Below are 19,830 nucleotides of genomic sequence, written 5' to 3' on the forward strand. Positions count from 1 at the left end.
TTGCCAATTAAACTAGCGTCATTTCAACTACTACGCACATACATATGCATTATAAATATTACTGTTGTCTTTATTTTCTTCATTTTGCTCTTTACAATACTTTATTTTCCATTAAAAACTACATTTACACATAAAAAGSTGTATTTTGTGGGCGAAAATAAATTGCTACACGCACAATAATGAATTTTCAATGCATAAACGCTAAAATTTTTAAACATATATTTAGTAAACACGCATTATAAAATGCTAATTTTTCTTCTTGTTGCATTACTTTGTTGGTTGCAAAAATTAAACTATTTACAATAAACTATTTGCATATTTTTGCAAAAAAAAACAACCAATTAAATAAATACAATTAATGTGAAAAAATTTCTAAATTTACACTTATGCTTGCCTACAATTAAAATAAATTAAATATACAAATAAATAATTAACAGTTATTAATAAATTTTAATTTGTTCATGTTGCTTAGTGTTTTTCATATAATTTTTGATACATTTTTTTCTGATAACAGTGAAGCGTATTTAAGTTTTTTCTTTTTACTTTGCAATATTTGCTTTTCTTAGACTAACTTTTTTTGTTTTTTTTTTGGAATTTTTACTTTTGGTTTCTTTGCACACAATTAGAGTGGATGAGTAAATATTTTCTTTAATATGCTTTTTTTTAATACAATAAATATTTTTTAAGCATTTTTATGTATTGAGAAAATGCGAAAATTCACTACAAAATATACTGAATTTTATAAATACAACAAATACAATAACTAAACCGCACGCTACTAGAATGCAAAGAAACTTTTGCCATTTCGCTCGCTGCGACATTTAATACCACTGTCCGTTTAAAAAATAGAAGAGAAATTTATAAACGTCTACTTGACGACTTTCGCTCGACGGAATCCTCTGCGGTTCGGACCAAATGTTTCTGTCAATATTTTGCATAAATTCTCAGCGCTTGCCTACGCTCCCTTACGCACTTGCATGTTTTGCTAATTTTTCATGTATGTCGCATGTGTGTGTGTGCTTGCGCTCAGTATGTGTGTGTGTGTGTGTGTTTCATAACGGCCTAATTTCCTTTTCACTATTTTTTTTACTTTTAGCTAACTTTCCTGTAATCATTAGTTTCATTTTCACCTCGCCAGCATATTGTACAATATATGAACCTGTCATATATGTATGTATGTATGTGTACATATGCATGCATATAACGCTTTATATGCATGTATGTGTGTATATATGTATGTATATGTGTTTCTTAATATTTATAGCTAAATAATACATAATTATTCTTTTATTGTTGTAATCTCATATTGTTTTTGTTTTTGTTTTTGCATATACTGTTCAGAAACACGCTGCCCTTAAAACACTAATACGGATTCCATCGTAATTGTATCTCATTTGTTGTTTGTCTGTGCATTTGACGCCGTTGTGGCTTGAATTTGTGATGCGGTTTGCGATGCCGACTCCAGTGTGCGACGTGCCAGTCTTGACCTGAAGTGAAGAAAAGAAAAAAATCGTTTAAAAATTGTAAAAAAAAAAAATTATAAACGATAAAAATGGATACAAATAAAAATTAATGAAAAAACAATATTTTTAGCATGCTTTTAGGCGTTTTGACTTTGCAGTAAACAGAAAGTTTAAAAGTATTAAATTACTCTCGTCAATTTATTGGCAAACTAAAATGAAGAAATCGAAAAATAGTTTCAAACTTTGAAAAGATGTGTAAAATTAGCATACCCACAGGCGCTATATACATATGTGTCTAAAATGCCTTTATATGAATACCTGAGACCTTATATGAGTTAATGAATATTTATTTATATGAAATTTTTAAAGAAAAGTAAGCATAAGTTGCACAAAACACAGTTGGAAGTAAATTGTAAAAAATAKTTAGCATACTTTTAAGCGCTTTGACTTTTTAGTTCGCAGATTACCTAAATTATTAAATTACTATCGTCAATTAGTTAGATAAAAAAAATAAAGAAATGAAAAACTAGTTTCAAAATCCGACAAAATTTTGTAAATTAGCCTACCCACAGGCGCTATTCATCTAAAGTGCCTACATTCGCATTCAAGCATACTTATTTGACTATTTAAATATTCATAAATTTTAATTTTAAAATTTAAGCATCAGTTGTACAAAACACAGTTAATTGTAAAAAATATTTAGTGAACTCGCAGGCGCTTATCACTTAAATTTCTTCATGTAAGTTAATTAATAGTTATTTACTTGAGTTTCTTAAAGAAAAAATGCGAGTATGTGTAAAAAAAATGCACARAACTCAGTAAGAAGCAATTTATGACAAAAACTTAACATACATGCAGGCGCTTTCCGACTAAAATATCATTATATGACCATATTTTTGATTGATTTCCTCATTAATTTTGTAAAGTTATTGAAGAACTGTTGAAAAAACATATTTAAGTACCCAGTTTGGGGTTTATAAAAAAATATTTTGCATACCCACAGGCGCTTTTCATTTCACTTGCTATGCGTATGTGAATTAATGCTTATTTACTAGATTTTCTTAAAGAAAAATTCGGAGTGAGTGTGAAAAAAATGCACACCTGAGTAAGGAGAAATTGACGTGATTTATAAAAAAATGCGTGGCAGGCGCGATCCCTTAAAATATCGTTATTTGAYTGCTTTAATTATTACTTTCGCAAATTTATTGCAGAAAAAAAGGAACAGTGGAAAATAACATATTTCAGCAATCAGTTTGAAATTTACAAAAAAAAATTTAGCATACCCATAGGCGCTTAATGCTCTGTATTTTACTTCCCATCACAATAATTTATGTAAATTTATTTGGAAAACACATTGTATTTATTATTAAACAAATTAGGATTTTTTTGCAAACTTTACTCACTTTATCTGTCCAGCCAGTAGCGGATTTATGGCGTATAGCCAATCGTGTACCTCCTTATCGCCCAACGTCTGCAGCAGATAACCACGATGTTTAGTGACCACACTGCAAGACAAAAAARAGTTAAGAAACAATTTTTTCACAAATAAGAATTTCTAAAAAAACCATTCTTCAAAAACTTAAATTTCCAAAAAATTTCGAAATTTTTTTTTTTTCAAAATTAAAATTTCCAAAAAAATATTTTTCAAAAACCAATTTTTTTTTTTTTTTTGATATTTTACCTAAATGTGTTGGGTATCTTAACCATCGCTGCCTGATCCTCACTGCACTCAACCTGTGCGGTCGCCAAGTTTAATACTGCACGTTCCACTGGATCCTTTTCGGATTTGTAGATGAAAACATAAGGGCGTCGCACAATCTAAACGAGAAAATATTAATTTTATTAAAAAAAGAAGACAGCCTTTTGTTTTTTGTCTATTGCACTTACCACCCAGCGCTTCTTCCAGCCCGAACCGCCATGCTCCAATACATTCAGCACACCCTTGCGCGCCACCACAGCGCTCACCCTAATCTCCTCCAACTCGGGTACGTACAAGCGTAGCGGTAATGCCGGTTGCGTAGCGGGTGCTGGCGCTTCCCAACCGTTGGGCGCATCAGCGCGATCGGGCGAACATAACCTGCAAATGGCGCAGCAAATTAACAATGAGCCGGAGTTTAGACAACGCGGTGGCATGAAGTATGTAAAACGGTGAGGTGAGAAKMGTACATTGAGAATTTGAAAAAGGTGGGGAAGAATGCATTWAAATTTACAAAAGTACGCATGAAACATTGATAGAATTATACAAAAGCAATTCGTATTTACTACCGTAGGTGAAATAAAGAGAGAGAGGACGACTTGTGGAGTATGTGAGTGGTGAGTCTAATTGTGTGTTAGTAATGCTTACGCTTAGTATACAAAATATATATGTGTGTTATRCTAATGTGTTAGTAAAGCACAAGTGTAAAGTTATTACTGCTCTTCTCGGAGGCGTAATTTTCAAACAATAGTACACTTTTTTGTTGGAAAAAGTGCTGATACTGAAGAAATCAATATAAATTCTTCGACCGCTTTTAAGTAAACGAACTTAGCTATGCAAAACTTCTTTATTCAGCTAATTCAGCTTTATGCCGCTAATTCAGCATATATATTTCTGCGCAAAAAATCGACTTAGGACTAATATCTACACTTAGTACTATATTTTAATTGAATTCAGCTTATTCTTTTACTGTTCTATGCCTTAAATTTAAGTACAATGCAACTTAAACAACAGTCAGCTAATTCAGCACATCCTATTATTAAATATTACGATATTTTACATATATATTGTGGAAACTATGCAGTTTAAAGCAATTCAGCTTCATTCGGATGATATTTTTTTATTTAACAACTAACTCAGCACGTCTATTAACAATTAATTATTCACATAATTGCAGTCAACATTTGTTTTTTGTCAATTCAGAGCTGGGAAAAAAAGATAGTTAGTTTCAGCAGGCTTTAACCCTCTAATAAAGCTTTTAAGTGTTGAGCACATTGAGAATTTCTTTTATTCGAATTGCACTATGGAGGTCTCATTGCTTTAATATAATATTTTGGTAATTCAGCGCTTAAAACACTATATTACCTTATATTTAGCAACCTAAAATCTGCTGTCACTGCTCTCTTGTACGAAATATATTGCGAGAAATTATACTGAGTAGTAATTATACTGCTTACTTTACATTCAGCAGTGCTTAGAACAGCATATTACCATATATTCAGCAAGCCTAAATCTCCTGACACGGCTCTTTTGTATAAAATACACTGAGAGGAGTTATACACGAATTTCGAAGTATTCAGAAGATTCTGGCATAGTTTAACTCGGTGATATGCGATTGTTCAACAGAAATATTTTTTCTAATTCTAGAAGAAATATTTTTCTCAATTCAATAACCATGTTATAGTGTAAATACTTGTATTCACCTAATTCAGCACCATACAATTTTTGATATTTGGCCATATAATATTTATTTAACTATATTTTCTTTAATTCAGCGCCTTTTAGTTTTAATAAAAACATATTCAGCGCATAATATTTAACAATATATAACTAGAAATAATGCTGAATAAACGAATTTCGTAGTATAACATAGACTCGAGCTCTATTTTACTCTAAGAAATCATTATATTGTGTAAATACTTTTATTCAGCTAATTCAGCACCATCAAATGTGTGATATCTGGGCAGATAATATTTAATAGTTAATAATTAATAATATTTTCTTTAATTCAGCGTCATAACATTTTTTATTAAGATATTCAGCGCATTATATTTAACTCTATACAACTGGAAATAATGCTGAACATACGAATTTCGTAGTTTTGCATATATGCCAGGGTTTTACTGGAAGGTTTGTTTGAAAACCATGCTTCATTTGATGAGAAAAAGCTTTAACCGTTAATGTGACAGTAAAAAAAATACAAAATTTCGAAAGCAAAGCAACAAAAAAATTCGTACAAATTCAAATTTGAAATAAATAAGAAAATTACCTTCGTCTAATTTTTGGTGTTGTTCTAATAAGTTGAAATTTGTTTTGAGTTGTACCAAATTAAGAGATTTACACACAAATATATAAAAAGAAAAAGAACACAAAAGCAGAGTAAAAATTTAGGTATCAGATAAATATTTTTGTTTAAATATTTTCGGCAAGAATTTTGTTTGTAAACAAAAATTTATAAACTCGTTTTCCTTTCTCAAGTAGAAAACTGAAAAGTGGGCAATCGCAAACAGCTGCCGGGTATTAGCAAACACTAACTCAAAATCGGACTACTTACTCGATAGAGTTGCTGGAGATGCAGCTAACGGTCATGTCGGCGCAGCCCTCATCACTCGGCGACACATCCGACTGTGTGGCTGGCTCTGCTGTGGGATCTGTTGCTTTGTTGTAGGTGCCTGCAGTGTGAGAGAAAAATGAGAATAACTGTATACAGTGACAACAACAGCACAGCGCTTACCCTGCACCAGCTTCAAGCACTTCATCATCAACTCCTGCTCTCTCTGATTGTACTCCCGTTCGGGCACAATCTGTTGTGGATCCTTGACGGGTGTCTGTGGTGATGGCGGTATGACCATATGTACCGGTGAGGTGGCGGCACGCGCTGCCAAATTACAGACGTCCTTCTCTGTTTTGGTTGTGGGATTTGGATTTGTATCCATGCCGAGGCGTTCGCGCAACAACAGCAAATGGCGTACACGYCCCACCTCCTCGAGGCGCGTCAACTTTTCCAACTCCCAYTGATGATCGAAAATGAGCGAATCGCCGCGTGGCCGCCAGCCAGAGAGATTCTCCTCGCCACGCACRTAAGTGGAACTSGTATCTAAGACGCGTCGCTGACGTCGTTGCACACCTTTTTCCGSCACACGTGAGAGAGGAAGAGAGAGAAATAAGCGCATTAGTTGTGAGTTTTTTGTGAGCGCGTAGCGAAAGCGGAACTTTYGAAGCTTCTCAACAGTTTATTCTAATTTATATAAAAAATTTGTTATAATGARCTATCGTATTCGATCGGATAATTGCATGATTAGCTGCTTCAAGCATTAAATGGTAAACAACGCTTTCGAACGGCAAATAACAAACAACCAACACTACGTTAAGAATTTCTACCTGGACTACCTGCTTCAGAGGCTCTACGCAACGACAACTCATACACGCCAGACAAACGRTTTGCTTCTGGATTGCGATACTGTCCAGAGAATAGATGTTTCAACGATCGTGGACCGGTGCGTGCATCGCGTCCATAAATGACCATGCTGAGGTCTTTGGTGATAATAGCAGGGCGCGCACAGTTCTCGAGCTGCAAAATAAATTAGATTAATATTAAAACCGCTTTCTGGCATATTCAGCTCTTATTCAGCACTTATTCAGCGCATTGCATATGTTTACGAAATCAATTTATAAATTTAAAATTACATAAATGTATGTAACATTACGAACCAATTCAGCTTATGCCACATTTTGTAAGTTCCGAGTTATTAATGATAGACTTGAAATTTATGATATTTYGGACAAGCTTTTATTTAATTAACAAAGCTAAGTGGTATCTCAGTTCATTCAGCGTAAATTCAGCGTGTACACCGCAATATAATTAACATAGAAAACTAATTTATGAGATTCCGCACTTATTCAATTAATCATTTTGTACATACTATAACAAAAAATTCGGCGTATAAGGATATTGAAGATGTTTCGTGCATTCAGCGCAAATTCAGCAAACATTATTTAGCATTTTTGCAATATTACCTACAATTCAAAATATTTCGAACAATAAAATTAATTATAAAATCAAGTTAACCAATTGTTTATTAATTCAGCAGAATTTGCACTTCTTATTATTGATTTAGTGCAAAATTGGGAAACATTTTTGCAATATTAATCCTTTTTTGGGAAAAAAAATCATTTTTAACCAATTGYTTGTTGATTCAGCGCAAATTCAGCAAATGTAAATTTTATATTTTTGTGTTTGAAAAAATATTATTCATTATTTAACATCTTTTTATAATGTCAATGTGCATATACATTATATGAACTTATTCAGCACCCATTCAGCAACTCACTTACAAGAGTTTGGGCTTGCTTTTATTTTTTAAATGGCTCTAGCACTCAAATTTTCACTCAAAACTTACCTCCAAATAAGCGCTCAAAGTAATGTAAATTGTCTCTCCAGCCTGTGTAACGCGATTCAGCAGAGTGGAATTGTGTAAGCTCGAATCCCAAGCAGCTTCGAAACGATAGAATGAACGGTCATCGCCGGGTACGTCCAAAGTTTCACCAGGGAACAAGCCCAACGACAAAACACACGAGTCCTCATCCAAGTCATCCGAAGATTCGGGCGTGTTGCGTATACGTCCAACGACGAGCTCACGTATATCGCGCCATTTCACTTCGGCTGTCGGTTCGTGTACAATAGTGATACGTATGCGACGTTGTATGCCCTGATGGAGTAGGAATAGACCACGGCATGGAAGATCGTCGCTATGCTCAACCACCTGTGGGGAAGGAAGGAAAACKAGTTGTAGAAAAAYATGCCTWGGCAGTAGAGCCGCCGAAAGTAATTACACATACCGATGGYACATATTCGCCATTCGGAGCCAATTCGCATATTTCAAACCAAACCAAGACGTCATGCTTTGCCAAAACTGTTGACGTCGATGGGCATGGTAGTGGTCCAAATTTGGGACTGCGCACCGGTTGGCTAATGGGAATGCTTGGTGGAAGCATGCGACGTGGYGGTGGTCGTGAGACAAAYTCTTGCTTGGCATCCTTATGTAAAGGATGTGTYTGGTAATGYCCGAARATYTTAAACATGATCGGTTGTGTCTTCAAATATTCAATGAACGATTTGGTAACTGGTACAGTTATCTATAAATCGAATGAGYACATATTAATAGAAGTATGCAATAGAAAAGACACTACAAGCGCTTACATTTTGCACATGGTAGAAGCCAAGTGGTGCGCCCGATGCGGAATTCTTGACCGGTTCGGTGGAGAAAGCCTCCTCATGACGATGCAAGAAGCTGCGCAATAAAAAATGTATGCAATTATTATAAAAGCACCCACACCCAACAGCACTTACTTGAACTGACAGAAAATATCAGCATATTCAGCGCCAATTCCTGTAGCTTGTAGTACGGTTACGCGGAATGTGAATTCCTTGCCGACCTGCAAATGCTCACCAGGCTCTTCATTGGCTTCCTGGCACTCAGAAGCTGAGTTTGAATCAATGCCACGTCCGGAATCAGCATCCTCAAGTTCTATTAAATTTGCATTTAGCAAAGTGAAGCACCAAATCGGTTTAGCTAGTGAATACACCTACCTTCAAGTTTGCTGTCCAAACCACCGTTATCGATATAACGCTGCACATCATCCTTCTCGTTCAGTGCGCGATACTTCGGCTTGGCATCATCTTCGTTGAAAACTAAGCGTGCCGAYTGCTTAACGCCATTGTTGAAGTCAATGGACTCCTCATCCTGCAAAAATGAGAACGAGAAAGCGTTAGTTAGTGTTTAAGCGCGCTTATGTCTAATTTTCAWATGTATTCACCAAAACTGGTTGCACCGCCACGCGCAAGTAGCCACGCACATCGCCACGTTCATTAACAATAGCCACCTTATGAACCAATGGCACCGGATATAGCAAGTTACTCAAATAGATGAACGAACGTCCGACCATACGGAACCAAGGAAAGCGGTCATAGAAGGGATCGCCGCCTGTAAGACTCTCCACATTGTAATCGGGTGAAGTAGGGCTCAGTTCAGCCTCGTTGTGATACATTTCGCGCATTAACTCCAAGCGTTGTCTAAAGACGACAATAGGAAGAGGAAATGGTACAGGTGGTTAATGTTGAGAGTGGTGTATTTTGGCAGAAAAACTTGATAAGCTGGTGCAATTTAGGCGAAAAAAGAGGAAAATTTAAAAATAAAATCTTCAGAATTTATGCAAATCAAATGAAACAACATTTAAGACCATTTTGGTAATGAGTTGCTGAGTATGAAGTCATGCATTATTAACTCAATCTTACTTTGGAAATATGACATTTAAATAGAGTTCACCAAATCTTTACTGAAAATTTCTTGATTGATTTAGATCACAAATGCTTTGACTACATTTCCGCGAAAGAATCACTGTTATTGTAGTTTTGTGCTGTAATTTATATAGAGTTGAACKTGTGGAACACTACAAATTGTATAGAAAACTAATTAATTGATATTCAGCAGCTCATGTTATGTCGTTCCTCAAAGGCACATTTATCTTTTACACACAGCAGAAAGGCATGTTTACGTATAATTAAAAAAAAAAATAATTATATAACTTATATTTTTGCGCAATAAGCAATTTATATCAAGAACATAAAAATACACTCAAAAAAATATATACTCAAAATAAGTATAAAATCATGCAAGAAATTAAACCAGACTGCAAATAATTCTTTTTTTTTTTTTTTTTTTTTTTTTTTTTTTATCTGCCCTCGAATAGAAAGTTTAGAGCTTTACTCCAAAGTATTTTTTTAAACAAATTCGAATTTCCTCTTCACCCAACTCTTTAAAAGCTCGAAATATTATGGATAAGTAGGYAGAAAGGCGATCATGACAGAATCGTGGTAAAGAAAATCAAAACCCAAAGAAACGAGCTACCTGGGAGCAAAACTGTAAAAATCATGTGCAACACGGTAGATCGTAAGCACGCAAATTTCCTATTCCCACTGGACAGAAGGGACTCTAGGAACATGATGGAAATGCTAACTGGTCCGGAAGTGAATACTAACTAGTCTGGTGGCGACACACGTCCCCAGTATGGAGCTRATAGRTCGAGAAGACTGAAGAATATGTCTARAGCAGAGCACCAGGGAAACRAGGAGCATCTATTGTGTACTTGTCCCGCATTGGAAAGACTACTCTGGGGTCCCCATTGTAATGATACACTGGAAGAGTATCTTACCGCCAGCGACTATTTCCTGTTTTCAGATCTCAAACGAATGCTCGCTAGGTAGCAAATTTTTGTCGAATTAAGAGGTGATCGCCGAAACTGCGGCTTATTTTAAAGCAAAGGACAAATCGTACTACAAAAATGGTATCGACAAGTTGGTCGTTATAATCAGTTATCACGCTTGAAAGGAACTAGATATGCATCACCTTTGAAGGGAGCCATTTATCTGTTTTACTTTGATAGGCCGGGGATTTTTCAATCGTGCTATTAMAATGTTGAACTTGTGGAACACATCAACCCGCAATATAATAAGAACAAATATGCAAAAAAATATCACTTGCGAAAGCTGTTGATACCATTAAATTCTTATATAACTGTTATTTGCGAGTTGGTACGAATGGTAGTTCCAACTTTRCATTAAAAACTGACCCACGAGGAGCTTCGCACTTCGTTAAGCTTAAGCTTTMCAAATATTACAAACTTAATTACAGCTTTTGATTAAAAGCTTGCCTTTCGGGAGCTTCCAACAACGTTGAAACACGAACTTAGACATAAGCACGAACTTTACGCCACAAATAAAATGCTTAACACAAAAACTCATRGATTTAAACACACATTATTAATTATAATTAAACAAAAAAACAAYAACAACAGAAAAAAGTTTAGCAAGCTTGAGCTTTCCATATATTACAAATTTAAAAATAAGGACCTCGTTGTAGCGAAAATGAAAGCAGACCTAGATGGCATTAAGTTAGCCAATGAAAGACGAGATGGTGAACTGCCAGCACCGGCTTTCTTCGGACTCGTGCGCACCGCCGACGAGAGGCTATCGCTTAAAGGTGCCAACAGCGACGACGACGATGATGTAGTGTTAACGTGATTTTGTATTTGTAATTGGGACTGTGGGTATGTGTGAGTATTGTCGGAATTATTTGGTGGCGGGTATGCGCCGTTATATGTAGTAACTGTAGTTGCGGTATACGGTATTATGCCATCGTAATGCAAAGCCTCGGCCGTAAGCACAGCGCTATCACCACACAGCGAGCTTGTGTCGTAAAGCATGGACGATGGTGGACTCTCCACATTGTAGATTTGGCGCATTAGCTCCAAGCGATAGCTGATGTGTTGTTGTTTACAATTTWTTATTATTATTTTTATTTTATTTTTTGTATTTGTTTTTGGTTGTTTGGTTAATTTGTAGGACAGTTAGGAATGTGGTGGGTTTGAGGGGTTAGGAGGTCGTACATGTGAGGTTAGGGCGAGCAGTTTGGAAAAATTACAAAAAATAAAAATGAAAAAATACACAAAATTTTGTTAGTAAAGCCTAGGCTATGTATGTATGTAGCTAAAATACTGTATAATTGTAGGTTATGAACAATGAAAAATGTTAGGTGAGTAAGTGATATGAGCGATATGAGTGTACGAGTGCTGTGCGCAGCGCTTATGGTGGTATAGACCTAAATATTACGGCAAATTTTACGAAATTTCGTTTACTCWTAAATTTGAAAGCTTTGAAAAAGTTTAGTAGCATTTAATTGTTTACGTTAGTTGCAACAGAAAAACCACCATGCACGTTCCAAAAATTATAATTTATTAAAAAAAATTMTTATATTTAATTTTACTTTGCATTGAACAAAAAGAAAAATTTTTTTTTTTGTAACAAAACAAATGTGCTGCTTTACCCCTGCACCAACTCATTGCAAATGCCTTTGAGGATCTAAATTTACAACAAAAAAATATAACCTTACKAAAAACAGTGTTGTATTTTCATTCCCACAAAAAAAAAGAAAAATTTTAATACCCAAAATAATGTTTGCGATTTTGAAAACTAAAATGYATGTGTGAAGACATAGAACAACTCACAAACTCGCTTCCGAAAAGACACAATTTCTTGCTGAAAATAACTCTACAGAAACTACAAATCAACTTACCGCAATTTCTCCAAGGACCAATAGTGTGTGGCGCCATTCTTGGTGTCGGTCACCTCTACAGCCACAATAGTCTTCGAAACTGGTGGCGCGCCAAACTCATCCTCGCTTTGCAATGGCGTAGCGGCTGAGGCCAGCTCAGGTGGTAGTGGTGAGTAGAGCGTGTCGGTGAGCAACGTGAATTGGAATTGCACCTGTTTTAGACGGATTTCAGTATATTAGARTTTTATAAAATAAAATATGTAAGCTTCGAACCTTCTTTTTCAACTCTACAGAGATGGCATTTGCCTCTTTCAAGAATATTGCATTGCCCCAGAGATCGTCGCGCAGCGAGGTGAATTGGTGGTAACGCCATTTGCGGAATGCCCAAGCAGCTAGGCCGGCTTCGCGTGCGGACCAGCAGGATTCATACAGTGGATTGGCTGAAACGAAAGGCAGAAAATAGTTTTAAGGACACTGGATAAAGGAGGTGTTAATGCTACCCATTGAATGTAGAGGGTAAAAGGGATAAAAGTGTTTTATAGAAAAAATAATAATTTTAAATTAAAAACAAAGAAAAGAAAACATAATTGTTCTTAATTAAAAATAAAAAACGCTAACTTCGGCCGTACCAAAGCTTTAATACCCTTCAGAGATTCACATTTTTATTAAAGGAAAACTTGTTTGTTCGTTCAAATTGTATGACAGCTGTGAGGTATAGTGCTCCGATCTGAACTATATGTTCGTAAATTGAAGTGTTACCTTGAACAATAATTCTTGTCGAAAATCGTGAAGTTATCTTGCAAAATAAAAAAATGTTTCCCTGGTAGAACTTGACTTTGATCGATCGGTTTGTATGGCAGCTATATGCTATAGTGAACCGACCAGAACAATTTCCTCGGAGATTGTACCATTGCCTTAGCGAATGATCCAAGCCAAATTTGATAAAGATATCTCGTTAAATACAAAAGTCTTCCAAGAAGAACTCAATTTTGATCGTACAGTTTGTATGGTAGCTATATTCTATAATTGTCCGATATCGGCGATTTCGTTAAATGAACAGCTTTTTGGGGAAAAAGGACGTGTGAAAAATTTCTAATTGATATCTCAAAATCTGAGGGACAACTTTGAGTATATGAATAATAGTTACATTATATTTTATATAAAAAAAATATTTAAAAATTTTGTGAAGACACATTTTCAAAAATTCCAAAAACGACAATTTTTGTTTAAAGAAAAAACTAAAATATAACTTAGTGCCGCATATAACGGAAACTTTCACAAGCGTAGGCATCACTTGCATAACATTGGAAAGAGAGCTCCTCAAGCTGAAAATAGCACGACAAACAGCACTATTACAACAGTAACTACTAAACTGTAGAAACTTTAAGTTGCGTGAAAGAGAAAATGTGAATCACGTTTGCCCACACTGAACACGCGCATATGACTTAAAATTTATAACGGTCCTGTGGCGCAATGGATAACGCGTCTGACTACGGATCAGAAGATTCCAGGTTCGACTCCTGGCAGGATCGCGACTAATATCTTTTTTTCTATTTTAAATTTATTTTAAATTTATTTTATTTTATTTTATTTTATTTTATTTTATTTAAAAGCAAATAATAAAATTTTATTTTATTAATTGTTACTTACTGTATAAATCTTCCTCTTGATGGAAATCTTCGGGTGAGTAGCTGCTGTACATCGACATGGTCATCGATTGCTCCTCRACTTGCTTTTGCAGCGCATCAATGCGTGCTTCATAGTTCTAAAATAAAAATAAAAATAAAAATATACTATTCTACTATTCAAATACAAACTATACTATTCAAATACAAATACAAGCTTGCTCCCATTACGCACCTTACGCTGCTCCTCRAACTGCTGATCGGCTTGCATCTTCTCACGCTTGTACTGCTCCTCTAAATTATCCAAACGCTTTTGCATTTCGGCCTTCAAATCTATGCCCTGCTTCTCCAACAATTCACATTGTGCGAAATTCCAGTCCACCTGCTGCGTGTCGCACTTCTCCGTCTCATTCTCGTTCTCTGCATTCTCAGTGATCTTATCGCGYAACTCACGCGCCTGCTCGGGATTGGTGAAGCGAAATACATGATTTTTACCGAGTATAACACGCGAGCCGGTCTTCAACACCTCCGGTTCGACTAATTTGCGACCATTCAAATAGACCAAAGCATCTTTGTGCGGTATGAGCGTAACGGTACTGCTACGATTTTCGAAAGTGCAATGCTCTTTCAATATATGCGAACCGGACAATTGTATATCTTGCGGCACATTGGCCTCGTGTGTGCCCAAACGCGTAATGCCGTCTTTAATGTAGTAGAGCAGACATTCCGATAAGTTTGGGTCTTCATTTAGATTGACCAAATGTGGTGTTTTCTTTGGTGAGAATACACCAACGGTATCACCATCCTCCTTGACAGCTACACCCATTTCAGCGAAGACCGCTTCGCGTTGCAGGCGTATCTCTTCGGTGCGTTTTAATTTCTCCTCCCAAGTCTCGTTGAGTTCTGTTGGAAAAGAGTACGAAAATAAATAGATACAGATACTTTTCAACTGAGCGTTATAAGGATTAATTAAAGGAATCCGATAAGAGGCGGWTTGATGTAAGAATTGCATCTGATTAGAAAACTGGCATATGGATTCGATGACTTAAACTGAGCCGATAGTGCCAACTTGAAGAACACTATCTTTACTAAATTCTTAATACAAGTTGCTTTACTAGACTAGTTGATCTTAGTAAAAAGCCTCTTATAGATACATACATATGTTATCGTAGTTCTTGCCAAGCTCGTCTGAAAGTAGAGAGCAAAAGTCTTTACATAGATGAGAGCGCGTTTTTACGGCAGCCTACGGAAACGGAACGTACTCGGTTTTCATCTGAACGAGGACTATTATCTCAGTAATAATTCCAAATAGTTTTTATGGTTTCAAAACAACAATAACAGCAGGTATGAATCTCCCTTCGAAGGTGTAAAATATTCTGAAAACACAGTCGATCGTAAAAAAATTTGCTAAAGAAAATCTTAATTCAATACTGATTAAATTATTTTGGGGAGCYTTTGAAGAATCCGTTAGCCAAAAGGCCGAAGAAAAATCATGTGCTGGTGTGGCCCGGAACCACATTATTATTGCTCTTCTGGAAGAGCGTGATCTCGAATAAAAAATTCCCAGAGCCCAATGGAAGCTCCGGCAATCGGATAATCCGGGTTCACCACCGTCATGCACGAAAGCCGGCTGGTACCAACGCCAAATCAAAATGAGCCAAGGGAGGGAAGATAAAGACAGGAAGCTAGACTGGTAGCGTTGGACAAGAAAGACATCTCGGTCAGGCCAAAGGCAAGGCATCATTAGAGCCTGTGATCCGAATATGCCTACGAAAGGTTGGTAATTTGTTAAGGTCTTCGAATCAGAATCTGACGTGAAAAACAAACGAAACACAATGCATATCCTGCTGCTATTAACAAAGTAATCCAACGAATATCTGACGAAAAGTGGGGGGAGATCAACCATGGATTCACGGTGGTGAGAATTATACCTACAAATATGACGCCAATGCTGCAGATAACCAGCTGAAKRTGATGAAAAAATTATGGAATACATTTTCCAAGAATTATTTTGTGAAGCTTTCTCCCGTTAGATAACGAACCTGAAGTTTTACAGTGACTGCTTAGTATGCTTAATATTTTGTTAATTTCTTATGCCACAAAAGCTTTTAGAATGTTCAGAGTCTGTTTTTGCTGTCACAGAAAACTTATCTAAAATACTCTTGCTTGACAATAGACATTGTTGAGTCTAATTGAGATACCTAACTAAATCACTTTACCTACAACATATTAAAGTTTCCTCAGAACGTACTGCAAAGAAGCCGCTTAAGGAAATTAATGTAATGGAAGTGGGTTCTAACCATCAAAGCTTTTAATACCATTTTCGCCTTAGTTATCGCTTATTCGTCACTCATTTACTTCACTTACCTGCAATCAATTTCTCGCTGGCCTGCAGCTGATCCACTGCCATTTCGGTAGTCGAACCGTTGCGATTGCGTGTCTTTGTTGGCGACTTAATTGTTCCGCTGCCCGATTTGGTCATTTCATCTTCTGTATAATGAAAGAAGATATTAGATTTCTTGTTTAGTTTTGGTTGTTATTTGACATTGATAAGCGCATATAGTACATATATATTTACAAATATTGCAGTAGGTATGTATTGAGAGGCGTGCAAAGCGAAAGAAGAATAATTCAAGTTTATCTGAGAAGATGGTATGTTTCTTTGTTAATTTGTGGATCTATGTACATAGGTGAACGTATCTTTATGTATGAGTGTTTTTATTGTATATATGTAAGGCATGTTTGTGTGGTAAATAAGCTATGAGTTTAAGAGACAATCATGAAAATGTGTTCATTTCCGGTTTACGTTTTAAAGTGGCGGAAGCGCAAAACAATTTCGAAAAAAGTGTTGAAAACACAATTATTTGTATATTTGTTCTGTACAAATACTAACTGCAGACGAGTACAATACATACAAATATATCGGACGTACAATTATTGCATAAGATATTCGTAGTATGGCTACACTGGCGGTCGTAAAAATGAGCACGGAGGAAAAGATCGTTACTAAATATATATCAAACATAATATGATTATATATAAATTTTTTTGAAATTTCAATATTTTTCTAAAAATAAATTATGAACGTTGCCACCTGTTAAAAAAACTTTTTATTTCAAAATGAGCTTGGAAGTAATATCCCTACGGACTATTAATCTATAATAATAAGATTATATTTTCATAATTTTTTAAATTCTAATACTTTTGTAAAGCAAGGCTTGAACGTTGCCACCTGTTTAATACTAATTTCAATATAAAATAATTTAAAATATTTAATAAGTTTAAAATCTTTGCATACCCAATGGGTATCAAGCTGAATATTGAGAAATGTTACAGCTAAATTTGTCAAGGGTTGCCACTTGAAAGAAATTAATATTAATCAATTTGCTAAAATAATGACAAATGATAATCACGCAAATATCTAATCGAAAATCTACATATAAAAATATTTACAATTGAACTTTATTTTGTGCAGGGTTGCCATYTATTTGATATTTGAAAAAATTTATTTTATGAAGTTAAAGAAATGGTCGGCAAAAATTTTACGCTGAATACTTATCGCGGGTGGTGACTGGAAATAGATGTCACAGTATGACGAAAATGGCGGGGACGGAAAGGAAAGTGCAGTGGGGAGGTATCTAGCCAAGGTCTGACTTCTCAGTTGGTTGTTCGTTGGTCCTCAACAGCATAACATGCAAACAAGAAGTCTTACTATGGTTACATGTATAAAAAAAGGTGCTGAATAAAGGTGTCTGCTGTTCGTGCCGGCGATCAACCCGGTTCTCGGCTTTCATACAGTCCACTCGCGAACGGAGCTTACGCATAACTAGCGTCCTTCGTAATATGAGAGCGTAATTAGGTAGCGGAGGCTAAGCGCAAGTGAACCAGTGTAATAATAATAAAGAAATAATTAAGAATTAAAGTAGTCCGTATCTCCCGAGAAAAAACCGAAGGAAACTAGTTGTCCCACAAAATAGCAGCATTCGCAACGAGCGCGAAAGTAGCCGGCTCATAGACAAAAGTTAAGCTTGGTCTCGGTGTAAAGGCTGGCACTAACCCTGTAGCTAGASCTAAGCTTCGYTCCAGGAAGGCAACAAYAGCTGCGGCAGCCGACAACAAAACTGCTAGCCAAAGTAAGGCTACAAAGAGATGACAAATGTGGAGCTGCCAGTGGTTCATCAGCCAAAGAATAGTCTATTTTTAAGGTCAGAAAGCTAGCGAAAGCCAGGTATGCGGAGAAGCGTCGTGCAATCGACCAGCTTAGAAGTTTACAAGTGCAATCGCCAACCAATCAGGAGCTTACAACTGAGCTCTAGAATTGTTTTGGTTGCGCGAACGCGATTCTACCAAATTGTAGGCTTCAACCGCCAGCAATAGCAGCCAACCGACAGAGGTCAGCTAAAAAGTATAAGCTGTCAGCCATAAGGCCAAAGAATAACGCCCTCTAAATCATTTGCGGATGTAGCCCGGAACCGCATTTTCATTGGTATTCTGGAAGTGTTAGATCCCAAAGGAAAAGAGCCAGAGCCCAATGGAAGTGGATGTTAACTGCACCAACAACCATGGCGCTGAAGGAACATTCGAGGACTCCACAGCAGAATCTGGCGTAGAGATCAAAACGGACACAATACAGATCCTGCTACTACTAACAAAGGAATACCTCGACAGTTTTGACGAAAAATTTTGAGAAGAGCAACAATGGATTTACGAAGGTGAGAATCATTACCTCAAGTCTGACGCCGATGCTGCAAACCACCGCCAGATAGTTGAAGTCGCGGAACGATTAATTTTTATCAGGTTTTTTTTTTTTTTTGGATATTTTAGTATGTATTTTCATATTTTCACATAATACTATAGTGTCACCATTTTTATGACCACCAGTGTACTTAAGTCTAAATTCGAGTATGTAAGTAATCGAAAATATTTCAATTCTGAGCACTGGAACGCAAAAGAAGCATGTCAAAAGTACTGTTATGTTGAGAGTACGAATACAGTTACACACATACACACAAGTAGATTGCAAAAAGTTTACTTTGGTTAACTTTAATATACGTTTATATCAAAAAATATATGTATTAAGTAGGCTTGGTTATATAAGTCGGCGTAGTTTACACATTAGCAAGCTTGAAAATCGCACAACAAATTTATAATGATATTAGATATTATTTGTACTCTTCAAATACGCACACACACATCCACACGCRTATTTGTATGCACACAAGCGGCTGCATTTATTGGGTATTGATTGGCATTTAAGCAGTTTTTGAGGTTAGTTTGTTAGCTGGCCATGTACAAATAGCTTGTGTTTGTTGTTGTAAATTAAGTATTACACTTTTTTTTTTGTTGCTAAAAGCGTGCATTGCGCAATAATTTCCAATTTCCATTGGCTGTGTGGGTGTATGTGCGTGCGTGTGTTAGCTTTTTTCGATTTCATTTGGACTAGCATGTATTTTTTTGTACACACATACATATGCATAATTAATGCTGTGGTTGCGGTTGCATAATAATTGCACTTAATTTGCGAATAGTAATTATATTTTCGTTTATTTTTCATATAAAATTGCAAAGCCTTGGCATAATTTGATTAAGGAAATTGCTAATTGCTGTTGGTATACTTTTTGTTTAGCAGTTCTACTTACTATTCGGATCGCGCTTCTCACAAACCACTTTACCATCGGGCCCTAAATGAAAATATGTATAGACTATATAGGCTCGTGTTGTTCGAATTTAATTTGSTTAAAGTTTAATTTAGTTATAAATCAGCCTTAAGTCAATTAAGTTCATAAAATTTCAATTGGAATATGAAAATGATTTATGTGCACAATTTTAATGATTTTTTGAGAATTATTTCGTTAGCATGAATTTTATGGTATACGATTTTGAATTTTTTTAGTGCGAAAAATTTAAAACTAAATTAAATTTTTTAATTTTTATTA

General features: G+C 35.8%; 1 protein-coding gene and 1 non-coding gene across 16 annotated transcripts in view; one reads left to right on the forward strand and one right to left on the reverse strand.

The window, feature by feature from the left end:
• Nucleotides 1-1,262: 1,262 nt before the first annotated feature.
• Nucleotides 1,263-19,830, reverse strand: part of LOC108969012 (kinesin-like protein unc-104) — a 98,344-nt gene continuing 79,776 nt past the window's right edge. For 2 of the 15 annotated variants that reach the window (XM_018933456.1, XM_018933455.1), the window contains 21 exons: nt 19,534-19,575; nt 16,262-16,384; nt 14,130-14,797; nt 13,920-14,034; nt 12,543-12,709; nt 12,291-12,481; nt 11,096-11,476; nt 8,977-9,232; nt 8,750-8,903; nt 8,510-8,687; nt 8,360-8,450; nt 7,999-8,295; nt 7,560-7,922; nt 6,541-6,730; nt 5,894-6,286; nt 5,714-5,831; nt 5,429-5,452; nt 3,351-3,540; nt 3,145-3,281; nt 2,867-2,968; nt 1,263-1,487 (listed from right to left, as the gene is read on the reverse strand). In XM_018933456.1, coding sequence (XP_018789001.1) covers nt 1,391-1,487; nt 2,867-2,968; nt 3,145-3,281; nt 3,351-3,540; nt 5,429-5,452; nt 5,714-5,831; nt 5,894-6,286; nt 6,541-6,730; nt 7,560-7,922; nt 7,999-8,295; nt 8,360-8,450; nt 8,510-8,687; nt 8,750-8,903; nt 8,977-9,232; nt 11,096-11,476; nt 12,291-12,481; nt 12,543-12,709; nt 13,920-14,034; nt 14,130-14,797; nt 16,262-16,384; nt 19,534-19,575 — 4,277 coding nt within the window. In that variant the 3' untranslated portion in view covers nt 1,263-1,390. The remainder of the gene's footprint in view (nt 1,488-2,866; nt 2,969-3,144; nt 3,282-3,350; nt 3,541-5,428; nt 5,453-5,713; nt 5,832-5,893; nt 6,287-6,540; nt 6,731-7,559; nt 7,923-7,998; nt 8,296-8,359; nt 8,451-8,509; nt 8,688-8,749; nt 8,904-8,976; nt 9,233-11,095; nt 11,477-12,290; nt 12,482-12,542; nt 12,710-13,919; nt 14,035-14,129; nt 14,798-16,261; nt 16,385-19,533; nt 19,576-19,830) is intronic. The other 13 variants (XM_018933453.1, XM_018933454.1, XM_018933459.1 and 10 more) reach the window with 9 other exon arrangements.
• Trnar-acg lies at nt 13,729-13,801 on the forward strand. The gene has a single exon. It is a non-coding gene; the product is annotated as a tRNA-Arg (tRNA).

This window comes from Bactrocera latifrons, unplaced genomic scaffold (assembly GCF_001853355.1).
Source record: "Bactrocera latifrons isolate USDA-ARS-PBARC rearing strain unplaced genomic scaffold, ASM185335v1 scaffold_237, whole genome shotgun sequence".
NCBI lineage: Eukaryota > Metazoa > Arthropoda > Insecta > Diptera > Tephritidae > Bactrocera > Bactrocera latifrons.